The sequence below is a fragment of the Hyperolius riggenbachi genome, chromosome 7 (genome assembly GCF_040937935.1).
Source record: "Hyperolius riggenbachi isolate aHypRig1 chromosome 7, aHypRig1.pri, whole genome shotgun sequence".
Taxonomy (NCBI): domain Eukaryota; kingdom Metazoa; phylum Chordata; class Amphibia; order Anura; family Hyperoliidae; genus Hyperolius; species Hyperolius riggenbachi.
Window position 1 is genome coordinate 40,018,391 of NC_090652.1, and position 24,421 is coordinate 40,042,811.

The 24,421-nt window shown below is 46.8% G+C and overlaps 1 protein-coding gene across 8 annotated transcripts in view; it reads right to left on the reverse strand.

Annotated features, from left to right (window-relative positions):
* Positions 1–20,896: 20,896 nt before the first annotated feature.
* Positions 20,897–24,421, reverse strand: part of LOC137525486 (histone H1-like) — an 88,199-nt gene continuing 84,674 nt past the window's right edge. For 5 of the 8 annotated variants that reach the window (XM_068246598.1, XM_068246597.1, XM_068246599.1 and 2 more), the window contains one exon: positions 20,898–21,580. In XM_068246598.1, the coding sequence (XP_068102699.1) occupies positions 21,321–21,580 (260 nt within the window). In that variant the 3' untranslated portion in view covers positions 20,898–21,320. Of the gene's footprint in view, positions 21,581–24,421 lie in introns of all 8 variants that reach the window. The other 3 variants (XM_068246605.1, XM_068246604.1, XM_068246603.1) reach the window with 2 other exon arrangements.

Genomic DNA, 24,421 nt, shown 5'->3' on the forward strand with positions numbered 1-24,421 from the left:
ATCTGATGGGTAGCAGTGACAGGGGGTGATTGATGGGTGATCAGTGGGTGATTAGATGGAAGAACAGATGTAAACAATGCACTGTGGAGGTGATCTGAGGGTAGGTCTGCGGGCGATCTCATGGTGTGAGAGGGTGATCAGATGCCCATAAGAGGCAGGTTAGGGTCTTATCTGAATGGAAGCAGTGACGTTGTGATTGACGGGTGATTACGGGGGAGAATAGATGTATACAGTACACGAGGGGGGGGGGGGAGGTCTGGGGGGTCTGAGGTTGTTCTGAGGGTGTGGGCGGGTGATTGGGTGCCCTAGGGGCAGATAGGGGTCTGATCTGATTGGTAGCAGTGACAGGGGGTGATTGATGGGTGATCAGTGGGTGATTAGATGGAAGAACAGATGTAAACCGTGCACTTTGGAGGTTATCTGAGGGTAGGTCTGCGGGAGATCTGATGGTGTGGGAGGGTGATCAGATGCCCGTAAGAGGCAGGTTAGGGTCTTATCTGATTGGAGGCAGTGACGGGGTGATTGACAAGTGATTGACAGGTGATTACAGGGGAGAATAGATGTATACAGTACACAGGGGGAGGAGATCTGGGGGGGTCTGAGGTCGTTCTGAGGGTGTGGGCGGGTGATTGGGTGCCCTAGGGGCAGTTAAGGGTCTGATCTGATTGGTAGCAGTGACGGGGTGATTGATAGGTGATTGATGGGTGATCAGTGGGCGATTAGATGGAAGAACAGATGTAAACAATGCACTTTGGAGGTTATCTGAGGGTAGGTCTGCGGGCGATCTGATGGTGTGGGAGGGTGATCAGATGCCCGTAAGAGGCAGGTTAGGGTCTTATCTGATTGGAGGCAGTGATGGGGTGATTGACGGGTGATTTACAGGTGATTGACAGGTGATTACAGGGGAGAATAGATGTATACAGTACACAGGGGGGGGGGGGTCTGGGGGGGTCTGAGGTCGTTCTGAGGGTGTGGGCGGGTGACTGGGTGCCCTAGGGGCAGATAGGGGTCTGATCTGATTGGTAGCAGTGACAGGGGGTGATTGATGGGTGATCAGTAGGTGATTATATGGCAGAACAGATGTAAACAATGCACTTTGGAGGTGATCTGAGGGTAGGTCTGCAGGCGATCTGATGGTGTGGGAGGGTGATCAGATGCCCGTAAGAGGCAGGTTAGGGTCTGATCTAATAGGTGGCAGTGACAGGTGGTGAATGACAGGTGATTGACAGGTGATTACAGGGGAGGATAGATGTATACAGTACACAGGGGGGGGGTCTGGGGAGGATCTGAGAGTGTGGGGGGGGGGGTGCTCAGGAGCCCCCAAAGGGCAGTTTAGGGACCAATCTAAAATATACTGTTGCCAGATTGTGACAGGGAGTGATTGATGGGTGATTAGGGGCGTGATTGGGTGCAAACAGGGGTCTGAGGGGTGGGCGGGGGGGGGGGGGGTCTGAGGGGTGCTGTGGGCGATCAGAGGGAACGGGGGGGGGGGGGCAGATCAGTGTGCTTGGGTGCTTACCTTGATGGCTGCAGCCTGTCCTGGTGATCCCTTGAACACTGGGACCACCAGGGCAGGAGGCAGCCTGTATAATACGCTTTGTATACATTACAATCAGGCCTGCTAACCATAGGCTTATCAGGCTTACTATATAAATGCAACTCTAAGTCGATTAGACCTTGGTCGATTTATGCACTGGTATTTCAAAATACACCGGTTTCAAAGTACAAAGAGAACGACCGAATTAGACCAGAATTAAGACATTCACCATGCTCCTCTACCCTCAATCTACTTCTCTGGACTGACATCATGTTTTTGTGTTACAGGTATGATCTGCGCTTATATGAACTTTCGATTTTACTGCAATCCTTCTGTGAACGCAATCTAACTCTTATGATATGATCTGCGCTTCTGTGAACTTTCGTTTTTACTGCAATCCTTCTGTGAACGCAATCTAACTCTTATGGTAGGATCTACACTTCTATGAACTTTCGATTTTACTGCAATCTGTGAATATTATGAAGTTCTGTAATACTTTGCATTTTACTATAGTTAAGTGACTGGCTTTGTATATTCCATGAATTGGTCTGCTCTCCTCTGGCTCCATGCTAATTTGGCCCCAACACCTATAGACAATTAAGCAGCTTCCTGCTTAATTACCTGAGTTGTACTGTGATCTGCTACAGGCTGAGCTCAGTCCCTCACCTGCATCAGTCAGGCTACAATCAGGCCTGCTAAGCATACGCTTATCAGGCTTACTATATAAATGCAACTCCAAATCGATTAGACCTTGGTCGATTTATGCACCGGTATTTCAAAGTACACCGGTTTCTAAGTACAAAGAGAACGACTGAATTAGACCAGAATTAAGCCAGAAGAGACCAGAAGGTACAGACACAAGACTTTAGCAATCTGATTCACGGTTAGTGCAATAATGTTGTCTCTGCTCTTCCTGATTAGCCTGCTTTCCCCTGCTATTCTCAAATCTGTACACTCGCTGCATCCTCCTGCTGTCAGCAACACGCTCTACATTTCTCCCTCTCTTTTATCCTCTCCACAGGTTGCTTCTCACGAAACTTTCTTATTCATACAACCGCGCTATACATTTCATGCTCCAACCAGGGCCGGCCCGCTCATGAGGCAGGGTGAAACATTTGCCTCAGGCGGCATTTCTCTCCTCCTCTCTTCATACCACCCTGCCTCAAGCACGCTCATATACACGCAGGAACTACCGCAACATAGACATGCAATCTGTCTCTGATGCCCTGGCACCTCTCCTCACACAACCATTCACTGACCCTGACTCAGCAGCTGCACACTATCACTGCTCAATCACGCAAGTCATGGATGAAATTGCACCCCTCACCAATGTCCACCCACACCGTGTCAGTCGCCAACCCTGGCTGACCAAAGCTACTAAACAGCTAAAGGGGTGCTCTAGGGTAGCTGAACGCCGTTGGAGAAAAACTAATACTAATGAGGATTTCATTACTTACAAAAAAGGGTACTTATCCGTTAGCCGGGCGCATCCGGCAGGTGGCGCTGTTGTAGCGAATTTCGATGCGCTGGGTTGTATCTAATTCCATTCATACTTCAACGTAGTACTGTGTGAATGGAAGCGCCGCAGGTGGCGCTAATTACATTGATGCGTTGATAACAATACAGTGTTAATGGCAAGGAATACATTGTATTTGAAGTGGCTGGCACTTTTACATGGAATTCAAATGAAGGCGGCGGCAATGCAGATGAAGCCGCCGCCTTCCTCTGTTCTTCTTCTTCTCCCCCTTTGCCCTCCTCTCGCTTCTACAATGCTGGCAGCCTGCGGGGACATGCGTCTCCCCCCAGAGTCGTTCGTCACGGCAGGGAATCCTGCTTGTTTCCTTGCGACGAACGACTGTGGGGGGGGGGGGGGGGGAGACAGGTGTGCCCCCCCCCCCCCCCCAGCTGGCAGGGTTGTATAGTTGAGAGAGGGCAAAGGGGGAGAAGAAGAACAGACGAAGGCGGCGGCTTCATCTGTTACATTGCCGCCGCCTTCATTTGAATTCCATTAAGTGCCAGTGCCGGCCACTTCAAATACAATGTATTCCTTGCCATTAACACTGTATTGTTATCAACGTATCAATGTAATTGCTTCCATTCACACAGTACTACGTTGAAGTATGAATGGAATTAGATACAACCCAGCGCATCGAAATTCGATACAACAGCGCCACCTGCCGGATGCGCCCGGCTAACGGATAAGTACCCAAAAAAGATATACAGTGGAGGAAATAATTATTTGACCCCTCACTGATTTTGTAAGTTTGTCCAATGACAAAGAAATGAAAAGTCTCAGAACAGTATCATTTCAATGGTAGGTTTATTTTAACAGTGGCAGATAGCACATCAAAAGGAAAATCGAAAAAATAGCCTTAAATAAAAGATAGCAACTGATTTGCATTTCATTGAGTGAAATAAGTTTTTGAACCCCTACCAACCATTAAGAGTTCTGGCTCCCACAGAGTGGTTAGACACTTGTACTCAATTAGTCACCCTCATTAAGGACACCTGTCTTAACTAGTCACCTGTATAAAAGACACCTGTCCACAGAATCAATCAATCAAGCAGACTCCAAACTCTCCAGCATGGGAAAGACCAAAGAGCTGTCCAAGGATGTCAGAGACAAAATTGTAGACCTGCACAAGGCTGGAATGGGCTACAAAACCATTAGCAAGAAGCTGGGAGAGAATGTGACAACTGTTGGTGCGATTGTTCAAAAATGGAAGGAGCACAAAATGACCATTAATCGACCTCGCTCTGGGGATCCACGCAAGATCTCACCTCGTGGGGTGTCAATGGTTCTGAGAAAGGTGAAAAAGCATCCTAGAACTACACGGGAGGAATTAGTGAATGACCTCAAATTAGCAGGGACCACAGTCACCAAGAAAACCATTGGAAACACATTACACCGCAATGGATTAAAATCCTGCAGGGCTCGCAAGGTCCCCCTGCTCAAGAAGGCACATGTGCAGGCCCGTCTGAAGTTTGCCAATGAACACCTGAATGATTCTGTGAGTAACTGGGAGAAGGTGCTGTGGTCTGATGAGACCAAAATAGAGCTATTTGGCATTAACTCAACTCGCTGTGTTTGGAGGAAGAAAAATGCTGCCTATGACCCTCAAAACACCGTCCCCACCGTCAAGCATGGGGGTGGAAACATTTTGCTTTGGGGGTGTTTCTTTGCTAAGGGCACAAGACAACTTAATCGCATTAACGGGAAAATGGACGGAGCCATGTATCGTGAAATCCTGAACGACAACCTCCTTCCCTCTGCCAGGAAACTGAAAATGGGTCGTGGATGGGTGTTCCAGCATGACAATGACCCAAAACATACAGCAAAGGCAACAAAGGAGTGGCTCAAGAAGAAGCACATTAAGGTCATGGAGTGGCCTAGTCAGTCTCCGGACCTTAATCCAATAGAAAACCTATGGAGGGAGCTCAAGCTCAGAGTTGCACAGAGACAGCCTCGAAACCTTAGGGATTTAGAGATGATCTGCAAAGAGGAGTGGGCCAACATTCCTCCTAAAATGTGTGCAAACTTGGTCATCAATTACAAGAAACGTTTGACCTCTGTGCTTGCAAACAAGGGTTTTTCCACTAAGTATTAAGTCTTTTATTGTTAGAGGGTTCAAAAACTTATTTCACTCAATGAAATGCAAATCAGTTGCTATCTTTTATTTAACCACTTGAGGACCTAGGGCTTTCTACCCCTTAAGGACCGGCCACTTTTTTTCCATTCAGACCACTGCAGCTTTCACGGTTTATTGCTCGCTCATACAACCTACCACCTAAATGAATTTTGGCTCCTTTTCTTGTCACTAATAAAGCTTTCTTTTGGTGCTATTTGATTGCTCCTGCGATTTTTACTTTTTATTATATTCATCAAAAAAGACATGAATTTTGGCAAAAAAATGATTTTTTTAACTTTCTGTGCTGACATTTTTCAAATAAAGTAAAATTTCTGTATACATGCAGCGCGAAAAATGTGGACAAACATGTTTTTGATAAAAAAAAAAAAAAACCATTCAGTGTATATTTATTGGTTTGGGTAAAAGTTATAGCGTTTACAAACTATGGTGCAAAAAGTGAATTTTCTCATTTTCAAGCATCTATGACTTTTCTGACCCCCTGTCATGTTTCATGAGGGGCTAGAATTCCAGGATAGTATAAATACCCCCCAAATTACCCCATTTTGGAAAGAAGACATCCCAAAGTATTCACTGAGAGGCATAGTGAGTTCATAGAAGATATTATTTTTTGTCACAAGTAAGCGGAAAATGACACTTTGTGACAAAAAAATAAAAAAGTTTCCATTTCTTCTAACTTGCGACAAAAAAAAATGAAATCTGCCACGGACTCACCATGCCCCTCTCTGAATACCTTGAAGGGTCTACTTTCCAAAATGGGGTCATTTGTGGGGTGTGTTTACTGTCCTGACATTTTGGGGGGTGCTAAATTGTAAGCACCCCTGTAAAGCCTAAAGGTGCTCATTGGACTTTGGACCCCTTAGCGCAGTTAGGCTGCAAAAAAGTGCCACACATGTGGTATTGCCGTACTCAAGAGAAGCAGTATAATGTGTTTTGGGGTGTATTTTTACACATACCCATGCTGGGTGGGAGAAATATCTCTGTAAATGACAATTTGTTAATTTTTTTTACACACAATTGTCCATTTACAGAGATCTTTCTCCCACTCAGCATGGGTATGTGTAAAAATACACCCCAAAACACATTGTACTACTTCTCCCGAGTATGGCGATACCACATGTGTGGCACTTTTTTGCACCCTAACTGCGCTAAAGGGCCCAAAGTCTAATGAGTACCTTTAGGATTTCACAGGTCATTTTGAGAAATTTCGTTTCAAGACTACTCCTCACGGTTTAGGGCCCCTAAAATGCCAGGGCAGTATAGGAACCCCACAAATGACCCCATTTTAGAAAAAAGACACCCCAAGGTATTCCGTTAGGAGTATGGTGAGTTCATAGAAGATTTTATTTTATGTCAAGTGAAAAATGACACTTTGTGAAAAAAAAACAATAAAAATCAATCTCCGCTAACTTTTGACAAAAAATAAAATCTTCTATGAACTCGTCATACACCTAACAGAATACCTTGGGGTGTCTTTTTTTTCTAAAATGGGGTCACTTGTGGGGTTCCTATACCGCCCTGGCATTTTACAGGCCCAAAACCGTGAGTAGTCTGGAAACCAAATGTCTCAAAATGACTGTTCAGGGGTATAAGCATCTGCAAATTTTGATGACAGGTGGTCTATGAGGGGGCGAATTTTGTGGAACCAGTCATAAGAAGGGTGGCCTTTTAGATGACAGGTTGTATTGGGCCTGATCTGATGGATAGGAGTGCTAGGGGGGTGACAGGAGGTGATTGATGGGTGTCTCAGGGGGTGGTTAGAGGGGAAAATAGATGCAATCAATGCACTGGGGAGGTGATCGGAAGGGGGTCTGAGGGGGATCTGAGGGTTTGGCCGAGTGATCAGGAGCCCACACGGGGCAAATTGGGGCCTGATCTGATGGGTAGGTGTGCTAGGGGGTGACAGGAGGTGATTGATGGGTGTCTCAAGGTGTGATTAGAGGGGGGAATAGATGCAAGCAATGCACTGGCGAGGTGATCAGGGCTGGGGTCTGAGGGCATTCTGAGGGTGTGGGCGGGTGATTGAGTGCCCTAGGGGCAGATAGAGGTCTAATCTGATAGGTAGCAGTGACAGGGGGTGATTGATGGGTAATTAGTGGGTGTTTAGGGTAGAGAACAGATGTAAACACTGCACTTGGGAGGTGATCGGACGTCGGATCTGCGGGCGATCTATTGGTGTGGGTGGGTGATCAGATTGCCCGCAAGGGGCAGGTTAGGGGCTGATTGATGGGTGGCAGTGACAGCGGGTGATTGATGGGCGGCAGTGACAGCGGGTGATTGATGGGCGGCAGTGACAGGGGGTGATTGATGGGTGGCAGTGACGGGGTGATTGATGGGTGATTGATAGGTGATTGACAGGTAATCAGTGGGTTATTACAGGGGAGAACAGATGTAAATATTGCACTGGCGAATTGATAAGGGGGGGTCTGAGGGCAATCTGAGCGTGTAGGCGGGCGATTGGGTGCCCGCAAGGGGCAGATTAGGGTCTGATCTGATAGGTAACAGTGACGGTTGGTGATAGGGGGTGATTGATGGGTAATTAGTGGGTGTTTAGAGAAGAGAATAGATGGAAACACTGCGCTTGGGTGGTGATCTGATGTCGGATCTGCGGGCGATCTATTGGTGTGGGTGGGTGATCAGTTTGCCCGCAAGGGGCAGGTTAGGGGCTGATTGTTGGGTGGCAGTGACAGGGGGTGATTGATGGGTGATAGGTGATTGGCAGGTGATTGACAGGTGATCAGTGGGTTATTACAGGGAAGGCCAGATGTAATTAATGCACTGGCAAATTGATAAGGGGGGGGGGGGGTCTGAGGGCAATCTGAGCGTGTGGGCGGGTGATTGGGTGCCCGCAAGGGGCAGATTAGGGTCTGATCTGATAGGTAACAGTGACGGTTGGTGATAGGGGGTGATTGATGGGTAATTAGTGGGTGTTTAGAGAAGATAACAGATGTAAACAATACATTTGGGAGGTAATCTGACGGCGGGTTTGCGGGCGATCTAATGGTGTGGGTGGGTGATCAGATTGCCCGCAAGGGGCAGGTTAGGGGCTGATTGATGGGTGGCAGTGACAGGGGGTGATTGATGGGTGATAGGTGATTGGCAGGTGATTGACAGGTGATCAGTGGGTTATTACAGGGAAGAACAGATGTAATTAATGCACTGGTGAATTGATAAGGGGGGGTCAGAGGGCAATCTGAGCGTGTGGGCGGGTGATTGGGTGCCCGCAAGGGGAAGATTAGGGTCTGATCTGATAGGTAAAAGTGACAGGTGGTGATAGGGGGTGATTGATGGGTGATTGATGGGTAATTAGTGGGTGTTTAGAGGAGAGAATAGATGTAAACAATGGATTTGGGAGGTGATCTGATGTCGGATCTGCGGGCGATCTATTGGTGTGGGGGGGGGGGGTGATCAGATTGCCCGCAAGGGGCAGGTTAGGGGCTGATTGATGGGTGGCAGTGACAGGGGGTGATGGACGGGTGATGGACAGGTGATGGACAGGTGATCAGGGGGTCTGGGGAGAATCTGAGGGGTGGGGGGGTGATCAGGAGGGAGCGGGGGGCAGGGGGGGGGGATAAAAAAAATAGCGTTGACAGATAGTGACAGGGAGTGATTGATGGGTGATTAGGGGGGTGATTGGGTGCAAACAGGGGTCTGGGGGGTGGGCAGGGGGGGGTCTGATGGGTGCTGTGGGCGATCTGGGGCAGGGGGGGGGGAAATCAGTGTGCTTGGTGCAGACTAGGGTGGCTGCAGCCTGCCCTGGTGGTCCCTCGGACATTGGGACCACCAGGGCAGGAGGCAGCCTGTATAATACACTTTGTAAACATTACAAAGTGTATTATACACTTTGTATGCGGCGATCGTCGGGTTAACATCCCGCCGGCACTTCCGTATGGCCGGCGGGATGTTGCGGCGGGTGAGCGGCGCCAGGCGGAGGCGGAGGATCGCGTCACGGATGACGCGATCGCTCCGCCCATGCCCATACAAGGACCGCCGCATTTTGGCAATACGGCGGTCCTTGCGGCGTCCACTTCCCGGCCGCCAATTGTATATACGGCGGTCGGGAAGTGGTTAAGGTTCTTTTTTCGATTTTCCTTTTGATGTGCTATCTGCCACTGTTAAAATAAACCTACCATTGAAATAATACTGTTCTGAGACTTTTCATTTCTTTGTCATTGGACAAACTTACAAAATCAGTGAGGGGTCAAATAATTATTTCCTCCACTGTATCAACAAGAGGTTAGCGCTCACAGCAAAAAATTCTTTCCAAGCTCTTATCACGTATATAACACCAGTTCGCCTCCTCTATACCAATATATCAAAACTTCTCATAGAGGTTGGCGCTCACGATGTTTTTCAAGGATCAATAGCTATATGCATAATCAATAAAATTTAAAATTTAAAACATTCAAAGTTTATAGTCCATCAAAAATTCTTCATCAAAACGGATTGCAAATCTTCAGATGTATGGAGGTCACCACCAACACCCTTTGTGTGCCACTCACCGCAAAGTACAGACCAACCAATGGTCTATATGCACGTTGGGACCGTTCCCGGGTCGTCCCCCACCTCTCTGGCACCAATTATTAGCAAGTTCCTCCCTTTAATCCGACTGTCCTCTTGATTCACCTCAATGAAAAAACTTCGGTACTTATCCGTTAGCCGGGCGTATCCGGCAGGTGGCGCTGTTGTAGCGAATTTCGATGCGCTGTTGTATCGAATTCCATTCATAGTTACTGAACGTAGTACTGTGTGAATGGAAGCGCCGCAGGTGGCGCTAATTACATTGTTGATACGCAACGTAACGATACAGTGTGTTAATGGCAAGGAATATACATTGTATTTGAAGTGCCCGGAATTTAAATGAAGGCGGCGGCAATGTAACACATGAAGCCGCCGCCTTCGTCTGTTGTTCTTCTTCTCCCCCTTTGCCCTCTCGCTTGTATACAATGCTGCCAGCCTGCGTGTCCCCCCAGAGTCGTTTGTCGCGGCAGGGAAGCCTGCTTGTTTCCTTGCGACGAACGACTGTGGGGGGACACGCGTGTCCCCCCCAGCTGGTAGTGTTGTATAGAAGCGAGAGGGCAGAAAAAAGTGTTATTTATATAAATCACCACACGCTGTCCTGTCACCATTAGTAAAACACGCCCCCACACAGTGTACTGTACATAAATCACCACACGCTGTCCTGTCAATCAGTGACCACCAGCTGTCCTGTTAAGCAGTGAAGAAACGGTGTTCTGTACATGACAGTTTACTGTAAATAAGTGAGATGCTGAAATTGTGGGATTTACCACGCACTGAGGAAGAAGCAGTGCATTTTTTTCAAATAAAAGGTCTATTGCCAACAAACATGACATGCGACAGGAATCACCTCATAAAGCTGTCATTTTGTGATGGAGTTCGTTGGCATTGCAATCGTGCTACATGTCGCACGAAAAAAAGTGTTCGTACTGGAACGTGGTTTGAATTGTCACGACTACCTTTTCTAACGGCGGTACGATTCATTTATGGCTGAAATGAAGAGATGACGTCACACAAATGGTGTGAAAAACAACTTGATCTCAATCACAACACTATTGTCGATTGGAATAACTACTTACGAGAGGTTTGTGTGGAAATGTTACTGCGCCGCAATGTGAAAAAGATCGGTGGCCCTGACAAAATCGTCGAGATTGATGAAAGCTTATTTACTAAGCGCAAGAGCAATACTGGACGAGTTCTTCCACCGCAGTGGATATTTGGTGGCCTTTGCCGTGAAACAAATTAATGTTTTTTAGTCCAAGTGCCGAACCGTTCACTGCCCGTTCTCTTAGACGAAATCATCAATAATATTGAGCAGGGGTCTACTATCTATTCAGATTCTTGGAGGGGCTATTGCACAACTGCACTTGAAGAAAGTGGTTTGCACCACTTTCAAGTGAACCATAGGTACAATTTTGTGGATCCTGAGAGTGGTGTAAACACCCAGAAAATAGAACGCCTTTGGGGCAGTGCCAAATGGCGAAACAAAAAACATTGTGGAACCAGTGGCGGACACAGCCAGCAGTGGGCCCCTGTGCAAAATATCAATTGTGGACCCCCCTGACATGGCAAAAAATGGGCGTGGCTATAACCTGCGGCAAAAATGGGTGTGGCTATAACCTGCGGCAAAAAATGGGTGTGGATAGAACCTGCGGCACGTAGCGCCGCGGCAAAAAATGGGCGTGGCAATGACCGGATAAGGGCGGAGCTAACTGTAATTTAAAGTGATCCCGGGGTGAGAGTGATATGGAGGCTGCCATATTTATTTCCTTATGCCCAGAAAATACGTGCAATGATGTCGGCAGATATGCCCAGAAAATACGTGCAATGATGTCGGCAGATATGCCCAGAAAATACGTGCAATGATGTCGGCAGATATGCCCAGAAAATACGTGCAATCATGTCGGCAGATATGCCCAGAAAATACGTGCAATCATGTCGGCAGATATGCCCAGAAAATACGTGCAATGATGTCGGCAGATATGCCCAGAAAATACGTGCAATGATGTCGGCAGATATGCCCAGAAAATACGTGCAATCATGTCGGCAGATATGCCCAGAAAATACGTGCAATCATGTCGGCAGATATGCCCAGAAAATACGTGCAATCATGTCGGCAGATATGCCCAGAAAATACGTGCAATCATGTCGGCAGATATGCCCAGAAAATACGTGCAATCATGTCGGCAGATATGCCCAGAAAATACGTGCAATCAAGTCGGCAGATATGCCCAGAAAATACGTGCAATCAAGTCGGCAGATATGCCCAGAAAATACGTGCAAGCAAGTCGGCAGATATGCCCAGAAAATACGTGCAATCGTACGTGCGATGACGGGTACATGAACTTAGCAGCAGTTAATTCAGCAGTTGACATCAACAGGGAACTTTGAGTAAAGCCCTGTCTCCTAATAAAAAATTATGCGCTATTTACTATACATATAGAAGATGATAGTGAGCTCCTCTGAGCACAGTCAGTGTCGTGACTATGTACTCTGTAAAACGCTGCAGAAAATGTCAGAGCTATATAAATACATAATAATATGATAAGACATTCAACTATGACTATGGTAGGAGTAGTGTGAGCTCCTCTAAAGGACAGTGAGCGACATAACGATGTACTCTGTAAAGTGCTGCAGGTGGGTGGGTGGGCTAAACGATTACCTGGTCGGGAGGGTGGGTGAGCTAAAAGATTATCTGGTCGGGAGGGTAGGTGGGTGTGTGGGCTAATAAAATTACCTGTGAGGGTGGGATGGAGGATTACCTGGGTCTGGGTGGGTGGAGGATTACCTGGGTCTGAGTGGGTGGGTGGGCTATAGGATTACCTAGGTCTGGGTGGGTGGGCTATAGGATTACCTGGGTCTGGGTGGGTGGGCTATAGGATTACCTGGGTCTTTTGGGCTATAGGATTACCTGGGTCTGGGTGGGTGGGCTATCGGAATACCTGGGTCTGGGTGGGTGGGTGGGCTATCGGAATACCTGGGTCCTTTGGGCTATAGGAATACCTGGGTCCTTTGGGCTATAGGAATACCTGGGTCTGGGTGGGTGGGTGCATGGGCTATAGGAATACCTGGGTCTTCTATAGGAATACCTGGGTCTGGGTGGGTGGGCTATAGGATTACCTGGGTGTGGGTGGGCTATAGGATTACCTGGGGGTGGGGGGGTGGGCTATAGGATTGTCTGGGTGGGTGGGTGGGCTATAGGATTACCTGGGTCTGGGTGGGCTATAGGATTACCTGGGTCTGGGTGGGTGGGCTGTAGGAATACCTGGGTCTGGGTGGTTGGGGGGGCTGTAGAATTACCTGGGGGTGGGCTGTAGGATTACCGGGGGGGGGGGCTGTAGAATTACCTGGGGGTGGGCTGTAGGATTACCGGGGGGGGGGCTGTAGGATTACCTGGGGGTGGGCTGTAGGATTACCTGGGGGGCGGGCTGTAGGATTACCTGGGGGGGGAAGCTGTAGGATTACCTGGGGGGGGCTGTAGGATTACCTGGGGGGGGGGCCTGTAGGATTACCTGGAGGGTGAAGCTGTAGGATTACCTGGGGGGGGCGGGCTGTAGGATTACCTGGGGGGCGGGCTGGTCGGTCTGGGAGGGTGAAAGATAAGATTACCTGGTGGGTGGACTATTTGCCGAGGCTGGGAGGAGGGCCCGATCACTCCCTCACCTCGGCGGGCCCCCCTCCTGTTATGCGCGGCGCCGAGCGGGAGATACAGCCAGCTATTAGTCTCCGGGCTGCAGCAGACACTAGAGCACCAGCCGCCTGTCCACTCCTGTCTCCTCCTCAGCAATACCGCTCTGCACGCACTGAATCAGGAAGTAGTGCAGAGCGGTATTGCTGAGGAGGAGACAGGAGTGGACAGGCGGCTGGTGCTCTAGTGTCTGCTGCAGCCCGGAGACGATAGCTGTATCTCCCGCTAGGCGCCGAGCATAACAGGAGGGGGGCCCGCCGAGGTGAGGGAGTGATAAGAGTCGGGCCCCCCGGGGATAAAAAAACTAAAAACAAACAAACAAAAAAACGCCTGCAATACATAATGGGCCCCTCAAAAACGGAGCTTGAGGGGCCCCTGTGCGCTTGCACGGCCGTATGTCCGCCACTGCGTGGAACAGCGCGACAACACTTGGAATCTTACCTGGCAGAATTTATGTGGAGAAGAGGAGTGGACGATGCATTTGTACAAATACTGCACGACATCAGCGTTTCGTGGAGAAAGCCATAGTAATCTTTTACAGTGACTGTCTCTTTAAATTGCCTATTACTTACGTCCCATTAACCCTGAGTACAGCATTGCAACGTGCCTATTACATTAAATCACATTTCTTAGAATGACACAAATGTGTAGTTTTTTTTTTTTTTTTTTTTTTTTTTTCTCAACCTACAACTGTTATTTTTTCTGCCCTCTCGCATCTATACAACACTGCCAGCTGGGGGGGACACGCGTGTCCCCCCACAGTCGTTCGTCGCAAGGAAACAAGCAGGCTTCCCTGCCGCGACGAACGACTCTGGGGGGACACGCATGTCCCCGCAGGCTGGCAGCATTGTATACAAGCGAGAGGGCAAAGGGGGAGAAGAAGAACAACAGACGAAGGCGAAGGCGGCGGCTTCATGTGTTACATTGCCGCCGCCTTCATTTAAATTCCGGCCACTTCAAATACAATGTATATTCCTTGCCATTAACACACTGTATCGTTACGTTGCGTATCAACAATGTAATTAGCGCCACCTGCGGCGCTTCCATTCACACAGTACTACGTTCAGTAACTATGAATGGAATTCGATACAACAGCGCATCGAAATTCGCTACAACAGCGCCACCTGCCGGATGCGCCCGGCTAACGGATAAGTACCAAAACTTCATATAGTGCAATATTGCTTTAAAAGGTTTATTATTAAAAAAGTACAAGTTGCACTCACATGCTCCTCTTTAAAAGCTCGCTCAGAGTAATTTGTTTAAACGGGCTCTCCCCCGTATTGATGGCCAAGGCTGGCAGGCTCCGGGTAGCACGTGGTCCCTCTCACCTCCGCCGCGCGCTCGGTGGGTGATACGACCTTCCGTGCTCGCCGCCTCGCCACCGCTGATAAACGCTAACAATCCTTCCGCATCAGACTCCGCCCGATCGATTTCGTCATAAATGACTCATCAGGGGCACCTAATACCGATTCTGAATTTTGTATATTGGTGTATATCATTGTCTGTAGTATTCTGTACCCCATATTTGTTTCTTACTATGTACAGTGCCACTGCATATGTTTGTGCTTTATAAATCAATAATACAAATAATAACAACCCTTCCCTTCCTACTGTTGTTACTACAGATGCTTCAGACTATGGTCTGGGTGTTGTCCTTACACAGCGCCATGTAGATCAGGTAGAGAAAGCTGTTTCATTTGCATCCAGATCAGGCAGAATGTAAATACTCTACTGTTGAAAAAGAAGTTCTAGCATGTGTTTGAGCTATGGAAAAATGGAGAACATATTTTTGGGAAGTGGGAGGGGGGGGGGGGGGGGTAGTTTTGCAGGTTTTTTTTACTGCACTGCTAACCACAAAGGGATATCGCCAGGTGGTGTGCGAGAATGTTGCAAATATTGCAGGTAAATCTTGGAAGGTTCTTACCACAGAGTTCTTACATGTTAGCAGCAATTTCACAGGCAACCAGTGGTGCTCATCATGAGATTGGGATCACAAGTAACTTTGCGATCATGAGGTCGTAATCGGCATTAGTGATTGGCTCTCGATGGCAAATGCACTCGTGATTGTACTTGTTACCCGTCTCATGATCACGAGTTACTCGTGTTCACTAGTCAATATTTGTGATTGAAAACCCGCCCCCTTACATGCTAGAAACACCAAATTTGCCAGATATGTTAAGAAGAACAGTGGGAACAAGAGGAAAAAAGTTTTTGAGAAAATCGATTTTAACTGCTTGCTGACCGTGTCATGCCAATGGGCGTGGCCACTGGGCAGCAGCTCCAGGACCACCTAATGCTGATCGACGTAAAGTCCTGGGGCTTTGTTTTGCAGGAGATCGCGAGCACGCTGCATGCGCATCTCCTGCTTGGTAGTGTCTCCTGTTTCGCCGTCTAATTACCGTGTACAGAGCTGCGATCTACAGCAGCGCTGTACTAGGGACAGGCGTGTGACACGACTGTCCCCTCCAGAGCCTCGGCGGTGATCGGCTGTCATAGGCTGAAGTATATGACAGCCAATCACAGTGATTGGCTGGAGGGGAGGGTTTATTAAAAAAAAAAAAAAGAGGAAATTTATTTAAAAATAAATAAAAATATTTACACAAAAAAAACCAAAACCACTGGGGGAGCGATCAGACCCCACTAACAGAGAGCTCTGGTAGTGGGGGGAAAAGGGGGGGGGATCACTTGTGTGCTGAGTTGTGCGACCCTGCAGCTTGGCCTTAAAGCTGCAGACCTGCAGTGGCCTATTTTACAAAAAATGGCCTGGTCTTTGAGGGGGGGGGAGTAAAGCCTGTGGTCCTGAAGTGGTTAAAGTTTCAAAGGAAAAAGTATACATGTAAATGTGGTAAATACAGTAACTGTCATCCACCGCATTTAAATGCACTTTTGAGTTGTGGAACCACACTCAGTAGGCCATTCCCTTTCCAAGGGTCAGACGTTCAGGGCCTTCCACCTGGATAATGCCAGGATCCACAAAGCAGTAAAGGAGATTGAGGTCCGCACTGTCTTCACAAGTTATCAAACTTTATTGTATCAAAAATAATAAAACATATTGCTGTAGGACAGCTGTCCTACAGCAATATGTTTTATTATTTTTGATACAATAAAGTTTGATAACTTGTGAAGACAGTGCGGACCTCAATCTCTTTTACCGCATTTAAATGTATACTTTTTTCCTTTGAAACTTTAAAATTGATTTTCTCAAAAACTATAAGGTCTTTTTGGAAAAAAAATTACCTCTTGTTCCCACAGTTCTAGAGAATCTGTACTCTAAAATTCTTACAATAAAAAGCATACCATTCTATTTATTATGTTCTCCTGGGCCCCTCTGTGCTGTTTCTGCCACTATCTGCTGCAAACCTGGCTTGTAATTACCAGTTTTAGGCAGTGTTTACAAACAAAAGACATGGCTGCTAAAAGCTTGTGATAGGCTCAAGTAAGTAGAGTGTGTGAGTCAAACAGAGCTTGGGGGGGCCTGGAGAGGGTGTGTATAGCTTCTATCCAATCACAAGCAGCACAGCACATTCCAGCCAGACTGCCTGAGCTCGACAGACCCGACAGAGGATAGAAGATTAGATCACATAACAGAGATAACACAGCCACTGTGCAAGTAGGAAAGGCTGCAGTAAGCCAGACCACATTAGAAAAGGCATAGTAACTTATAGGATAGAAGGAATAAGGATGAAAATTTTGTTACAGAGTCTCTTTAACCATTTCAGCCCGCAGGGATTTTTCACCTTATGCATCAGAGCAATTTTCACCTCCCATTCATTCATTAATAACTTTATCACTACTTATCACAATTTATTGATCTATATCTTGTCTTTTCCGCCACTAACTAGGCTTTCTTTGGGTGGTACATTTTACTAAGAATTATTTTTTTATAAATGCATTTTAACAGGATTAATAAGAAAAAAATGGAAAAAATTCATTATTTCTCAGTTTTCGGCCATTATAGCTTTAAAATTATCCATGCTACCATGATTAAAACCTATGTATTTTATTTGCCCGTTTGTCTTGGTTATGACACCATTTACATTTTGTCCCTATCACAATGTATGGTGCCAATATTTTATTTGGAAATAAAGGTGCATTTTTTCCGCTTTGCATCCATCACTATTTACAAGCATATCATTTAAAAAATGTTCGTGGTATACCCACTTCAAATGCATATTTAAAAAGTTCAGACCCTTAGGTAACTATTTATGTCTTTTTCCATGAAAAATTTTATTTGGGTAATATTTTGGTGTGGGAAATAAACAGTTAATTTTTAATGTTATATGTGTAAATTGTAATGTAAAAAATATGTAGATGTAGTTTTATTATTTGGCCACAAGATGGCCACCTTCAAATTTTTTTTTTCTCCTTGTGCTTCTCGCTAAGCGGAAGTACAAGGGGGACGCGAAAAATTTTACGTGCAGAAAGAGTGAAGCCTCTTGTAAGAGCGCTTTGGTTTTTCTGCTGGGGACACGGATCGGTGACCGGTAACCATGTTCCCGTTCACTGATCCCAGGACTACCGGGGGGACAGCACGGGGGCACGTCCGCGATCGCGCGGGAGTGCGCCGAAGCGCGGCACCGCAGCAGAGCAGCCGCCCGGACGTGAGCTTCACGTCCGGGCGGCAGAAATGGTTAATATATCCGGCAAATTTGGTGTTTCCAGCATGTAAGGGGGCTTTGCTATTAACTGCAAAATTCAGTGGGTTTTTAATCACGAATCATGACTCGTGATTCGTGATTATATGCCACCCTCGAGTCGGATATCCGTTATCGTGATAACGAGTTAATTCGTAAGTGGGCGGAGTCTAATTCGTTATCATTCGAGTACGTGATTGGAGGTCAGGAAAATAAAGGTAAAGCATACAGTATATTCATTATATTGATCTGAAATACAGTGCTAGAGAAGTCCACTTTTGGCCTCGATCTCTACTTAGAGTTAGACCTGGAATATTGCAACAGGGACAATGCAGATGTTCTAACCTGCTTTGAGTGACAAGACAATGAGCAACACCTATAAAATATCTGATGAACGTATATGGAATTCCCGTCATCTTGCACCTGTTAACCTCTTGAGGACCACATGCTTACACCCCCCTAGTGGCCAGTTACAATTCAGTGCTCTGCAGCTTTAACAGCTCGCTGCAGAGCCCTGCAACTGAGCACACAAATGAATCTTTCCCCCTTTTCTTGCCACCAACAGAGCTTTCTGTTGGTGGCATCTGATTGTTCCTGAAATCTATATTTTTTTATGATTTTTTTTTTTTTTAATAAAAAAAAAAAAATCATAACAGTATGTTATCCCTCCCCCCAACTGCCAATCCCGCAATCGCCGCTCATGGGCATCAGCCTATGAGAGATGATCGTTGGTGATCCTCTCCTGGGGACAGCTCAGTGACATAGCTGTCCCCCATACAGCGCTGCACTAGACTGCAGTGCTGTACAACCGCTATCAGCGGGGTTTTTTTTTCTTAGCTTGGCAGCCGAGATGGCGTCTGGCAGGTTGTTTAAGGAGCACCGCTCCGTAAGTCAGCGGGGATGCGCGATCCCTGCTAATCTCCTCCCCCAGGACTTGACGCCGATCGGCATTAGGCAGTCCTGGTGGAGCCACATTCCCGATGCCTATAGGCGTTAGGCGATCGGGAAGGAGTTAAGCAAGTCTTGTTCAGTTTTTCATTTGATAAAAGGACATGGTCATATTGCAGCTAATGATGACCAAGTTGAAGAACTGGAAACAGAACTAACCAGATCTACTCAAAGTGTCAAAAGACCACCTGTGTGGACAAATAACTATGTGATGTAGTTAGCTTACATAGTATTGCTTGTTATTAAAATTAGGGAGTTGACGCAAAGTCGGATTTTAATGCCTAAAGGATAGAAATCATATTATGCACAGCTCTGGGTGTAAGTGGGCTGTGGAGTGTCACACACAGAGGAATGCAATAGTACTATCAGAATACAGTGAAATAATAATGCACTGGAGTGGTTCTCTGCCTGCAACTTAATGAGGCAACAGCAGTAGTGTGCACACAGCTCTGGGTGTCAGTGGGCTGTGGGGTGTCACGCGCAAAAAAAACTACAAGAGACCGATGTGCTAGCCCTCAAAAGGGCTGTTTGGGGTGCTTTCACAGCAAGTGAGGGACAAGAACACAGGCCTAGCTAATGCTTTCCCTACCTATCTGCAGCAAGTCTGACCCTGCTCTCACTAACCGGGAGCAGCCAGCAGAGAATTAATCCAATATGGCCACTGCAACCGCTTTTTGATAGGGGAGTGGGGGGTCCAGGAGGGGGTGCTAGCTGATTGGCTGCCATGGGTCTGCTGACTGTGAGGTAAGGGGTCAAAGGTTAGCTCAATGATGATGTATAGGGGGCGGGTTGAACACGCCAGATGTTTGAAATGTTCGGGGCAATCTCTATATAACAATACTTACAAAAATTCACATCAGGAATATGAGCTCTTCATGATTAAAGATGAACATTAAAGGGAACCAAGCACCACTTTTCTTTTCCTGGTTTCGAACAGCTATAGGAGCTGCCATGTTCCCCCCTCCCCTTCTAGCTGCTCATTTATTATCCAGGGGAAGTTGTGAAGATAGCATCTGTGACTTCTCTGAACTCTTTGAAGCACAGTGTTTTATATACCCCCCTGCTCAGCTTTTGTTTGCTCTCTGCTAATGTGTGCAATAAAAAAATTACATCAATCCTTATATGCCTGAAACTTCTGTGGTCGGCAGACCTCGGAAGTAGGGTAATAAACACCTCTAATAAACTTTTAAATGTAAAAAGAAGAGGTACAATTGATTTTTTTTTTATTAATGAGAGACATTGTTGGCATGCATATTTAATGTGCTATTGAGATTGCCTTGGTGCTAAAAATGGGTGCTCAGTTCACTTTAACCAAGGATTGGAGTTCATTCCTATAAGTAGCTGATGCCCCCTTTTCACATGACAAATCTTTACCTTTTTCCGAGTCGGGGAAGGGGGGTCCGTATGGTTGATATCGTGGTGAAACCCCTCTCACAGTGTGATGTCAGCACCATGGCCAGTTTCCTGCCTGTGAACCTTGTTGCATAGTGAAAAAAACAGCTGCGGCCAATTGCCTTGTCACCTGTGATGAATTTCAGAATGTAAACTAGGAAGAGGAAAGACTAAATAATTAATAAATTAATGTTGTAAATAAAACAAGTGACCATGCCCCTGACATCATGAATAGAAAAAAAAAGTTATATTTTTGAGGCACAATTTTTTGTCAATTTTTTTTTATATTTGGATGTTACAAGCACATTTAATAAACCACAGTTCTCTATTCCACTTCCCTGACTTCAATACACAACACTGCTAAAGTAGGATACTAGATATTTTATTCTAGGTACTTGAAGTGGATTAAAACACATAACATTTAATAAAAATGTGTTTTCCTACTTTTTATTACCCATACAGTTATCATATTTGTTTTTTGTGCACAAGTAATATTGTCCATTTACAAATTACAAGTTCCCAAAGTACAGTTTATCTGCTCTGAAAGCTGCCATTGCATTTTACTCCTAGTTGCTGTAATTACTGTATATTTTAAAATATTCTAGTTATTATTTTTCAATGATGTGTATGCTTGAAGCAGAGACAGCTCATTTTCAGCGCAGCTAGGAATGTGGCGACATAGGAATGTAAACAAAAAATAATGTTATCTCCTCTTCAGATGCAGTCCACAAGCTGAAGGAGCTTTCCACTACAGAACAAACTGCTGTGTTTAAGGGAATGCTGTTCTGCTACAAATTTGTTTGTGGTAGTAGGTTTTCGGCTGTAAATAATCTCTTAGAGCAAAGAAGAAATGTTGGGTTTCATACCACTTTAATTATAAATGTAACAATTTCAATTTATAAAATGCAGTGATCACTATGTAATGTACACAAAGTGAAGAAATACTCGGTTTAACATTATTCCCGGAGTCCTCTGATTATTGGCTCATTATGGTGTTCCAGGATTTGGAGGAAGATGTCTTTGTCAGGGTTACCCCAACCTCTCACATAACCGAACAGCTCTCTCATCTGGCTCTGGGATGTTTCCTTGCTTTTACAATTATCATATTGTTCTTGCTTCAGTAACTCCTTATTCAGCAGATCATCTAAGATGGGTTCTACTGGGTTGATCTTGCCGATCAGATCTTGTCTGTGTTCATCTACAAAGTGTCTCAGATCTGTGAGAGAGAGGAAAAAAAAACAATTCATAGTATTTTTTATAAATTAATAATCAGGCGTCACAGCACAATTTTTAAGAAAGATTCAGATGCATTAGAGCAATAACATCCCCCCAGTGGATATGAGTTGATATGGTAAAGCACGATACAACAAAGTGTATGGCGACCCCTTTAAATGTAGAGTAAGCAGTCCTGCAGGATCTTGTGACCAGTGATGTCACTTCCTGCAGAGGAGTAATGCCACATTATTTATTTAGTATTTAGGAAAAACCCTGAAATACTCAACAGAGTTTCCCAGATCCGCATTCAACACTGCTCACTGCTGCAAGGGAGCCCCCCCCCCCCCCCCCCAGCCCCTTGCAGCTGACATGTTCATTGTTTGCGATCAGCTGCTGGTGCGGGTCCCTTCCAGTGCAGAGGCCAACCTCCTCTAGTGCACCTGCGCGAGAGCCGCTGTCAATCAAGTCCAAGTTGTCCACAGTAGTCCTGCGCCTGTTCAATACACTGCAGACAACGTGGGCTTGACTGACAGTGGCGCTCGTGCAGGCGCAGTGGAGACGACCTTGAGGTCGTACTCTTCACCAGTGAGGACCCCGGGCGAGCGGCTGAGCGCCGAGCTGCGACGTGGGACATGTCAGCTGGATGGGGCTGGAGGAAGCCCTGGGTAAGTAGAGCAGGAGAAAGGGGGGGGGGGAATTTTTTTTTTTTATCCCTGATGACTTCTTTAACCACCCTGGCGTTCTATTAAGATCGCCAGGGCAGCTGCGGGAGGGTTTTTTTTTAATTAAAAAAAACTATTTCATGCAGCCAACTGAAAGTTGGCTGCATGAAAGCCCACTAGAGGGCGCTCCCGACGCATTCTTCTGATTGCCTCCGGCAATCAGAAGTAACAAGGAAGGCTGCAATGAGCAGCCTGCCTTGTTTGGCTTTCCTCGTCGCCATGGCGACGAGCGGAGTGACGTCATGGACGCCAGCCGACGCCCTGACGTCAGCCGCCTCCAATCCAGCCCTTAGCGTTGGCCGGAAGTATTTGTTCCGGCTGCACAGGGCCCGGGCGGCTGGGGGGACCCTCTTTCGCCGCTGCTCGTGGTGGATCGCCGCGCTGCGGCGGCGATCAGGTAGCAGACGTGGCTGGCAAAGTGCCGGCTGCGTGTGCTGCTTTTTATTTTATCAAAATCGGCCCAGCAGGGCCTGAGCGGCAGCCTCCGGCGGTGATGGACGAGCTGAGCTAAGATGGTTAAAGAGAATCTGTACTCTAAAATTCTTACAATAAAAAGCATACCATTCTATTCATGATGTTCTCCTGGGTCTGCTGTGCTGTTTCTGCCACTCCCTGCTGCAATCCTGGCTTGTAATTACCAGTTTTAGGCAGTGTTTACAAACAAAAAACATGGCTGCTAACCAGCATGTGATAGGCTGAGAGAAGCTCAGTCTGTGACTCATACAGAGCCTGCAGGGGGCATGGAGAGGGTGTGTATAACTTCTCCCTATCACAGCAGAGCAGCACATTCCTGCCTGGCAAAGAAGAGAAGATTAGATTATATAAGAGAGATAATACAGCCACTGTGCAACTAGGAAAGGCTGCAGTAAGACAGACCACATTAGAACAGGTATTGGAACTTATAGGATAGAAGAAATAAGGCTGAACATTTTGTTACAGAGTCTCTTTAAAGCTAAACTTGTAGGGATAAAAAAACAAGTAAAGGTTAGCTACTTAACCAAGTACTGGGAAACACCTAGATACTCAAGGCTTCTCAGGTGCTCCATGCCCACACCGCTGCTGGTTGGGACACTCTTCTTCTTCTTTGCAGCCGCACTCCTGTCCGTGTACAAGCCCAGCTGTTCGGCACATGTGTGAGTACAGTCCACTCCTGAGCAGCAGCTTGCAGACACTTGTGCAAAGAGGAACAAACCCAGGCACAGCCTGTACTCGCACATGTGCAGTATGCCCGCACTCGTACACAGACGGGAGCAAGGCCATGAAAACATATCTGACATGCTCTTGTCTGAAATGTTCAGAGGGACCCTGCACAGGAATTGTGGCCCGAAGGTGGATCAGGAAGCCCCTGGTATATCCAGAGGTTTCCCTCTACTGAGGTAAACTTTTTTCATTACAGTTTCTCTTTTAGTAAAGGTGTTACAAAGTGCACAGAAGTCACACTACAGACAACCTGGGCCCCAATTGCTCCCGGGACCCTTAGCAGTTGCTATGGCTGATATGGCTATTACTACACACCTAAGGAGAGAACACTAGAAATTACATTCTGTCAATGGAGTATAAAGATATTCAAATCAAATCAGTTGCCTGGCTGTGGGATCAGGCTTTGGGCACAGGCGCTTCATTTTGAACAGATTACCAAACAAATTTTGCTTAAAGGATAACAGAGTAGAAAAGATTATGAGAAACCCCCCGTTTGCATGTAAGGGGAGCCGTCCTGATAGCTACCACTTCCCCTTTCTCCTCTGTCCCCCTCCTTACATACCTAAATGCCTCCCGGCAGCCTCTTCCGGGTCACCGGAGTCGGGCATCAATATGGAGGCGTTGGCCATGGCCGGAAGCACTCTGCACATGATGTCACAATTATGTCATGCACAGAGCACTCCCATTCACGGTCACGCTCTGTAGGATGTGCGCAGCCGGGAAAGCGCCTGCGTACTGATGCCCGACTACAGCAACCCGGAAGAGGCTGTCGGGGGGGCTTTAGGTAAGAAAGGAGGGAGGACAGATGAAAACGGGGGAGCGGTGGCCAATCAGGACAGCTCCCCTTACAGGTCTGCTCCCCCCCCCCCCCCCCCCCCACACACACACACACAATTCCGGACCTCCCATCTCACGTCAAA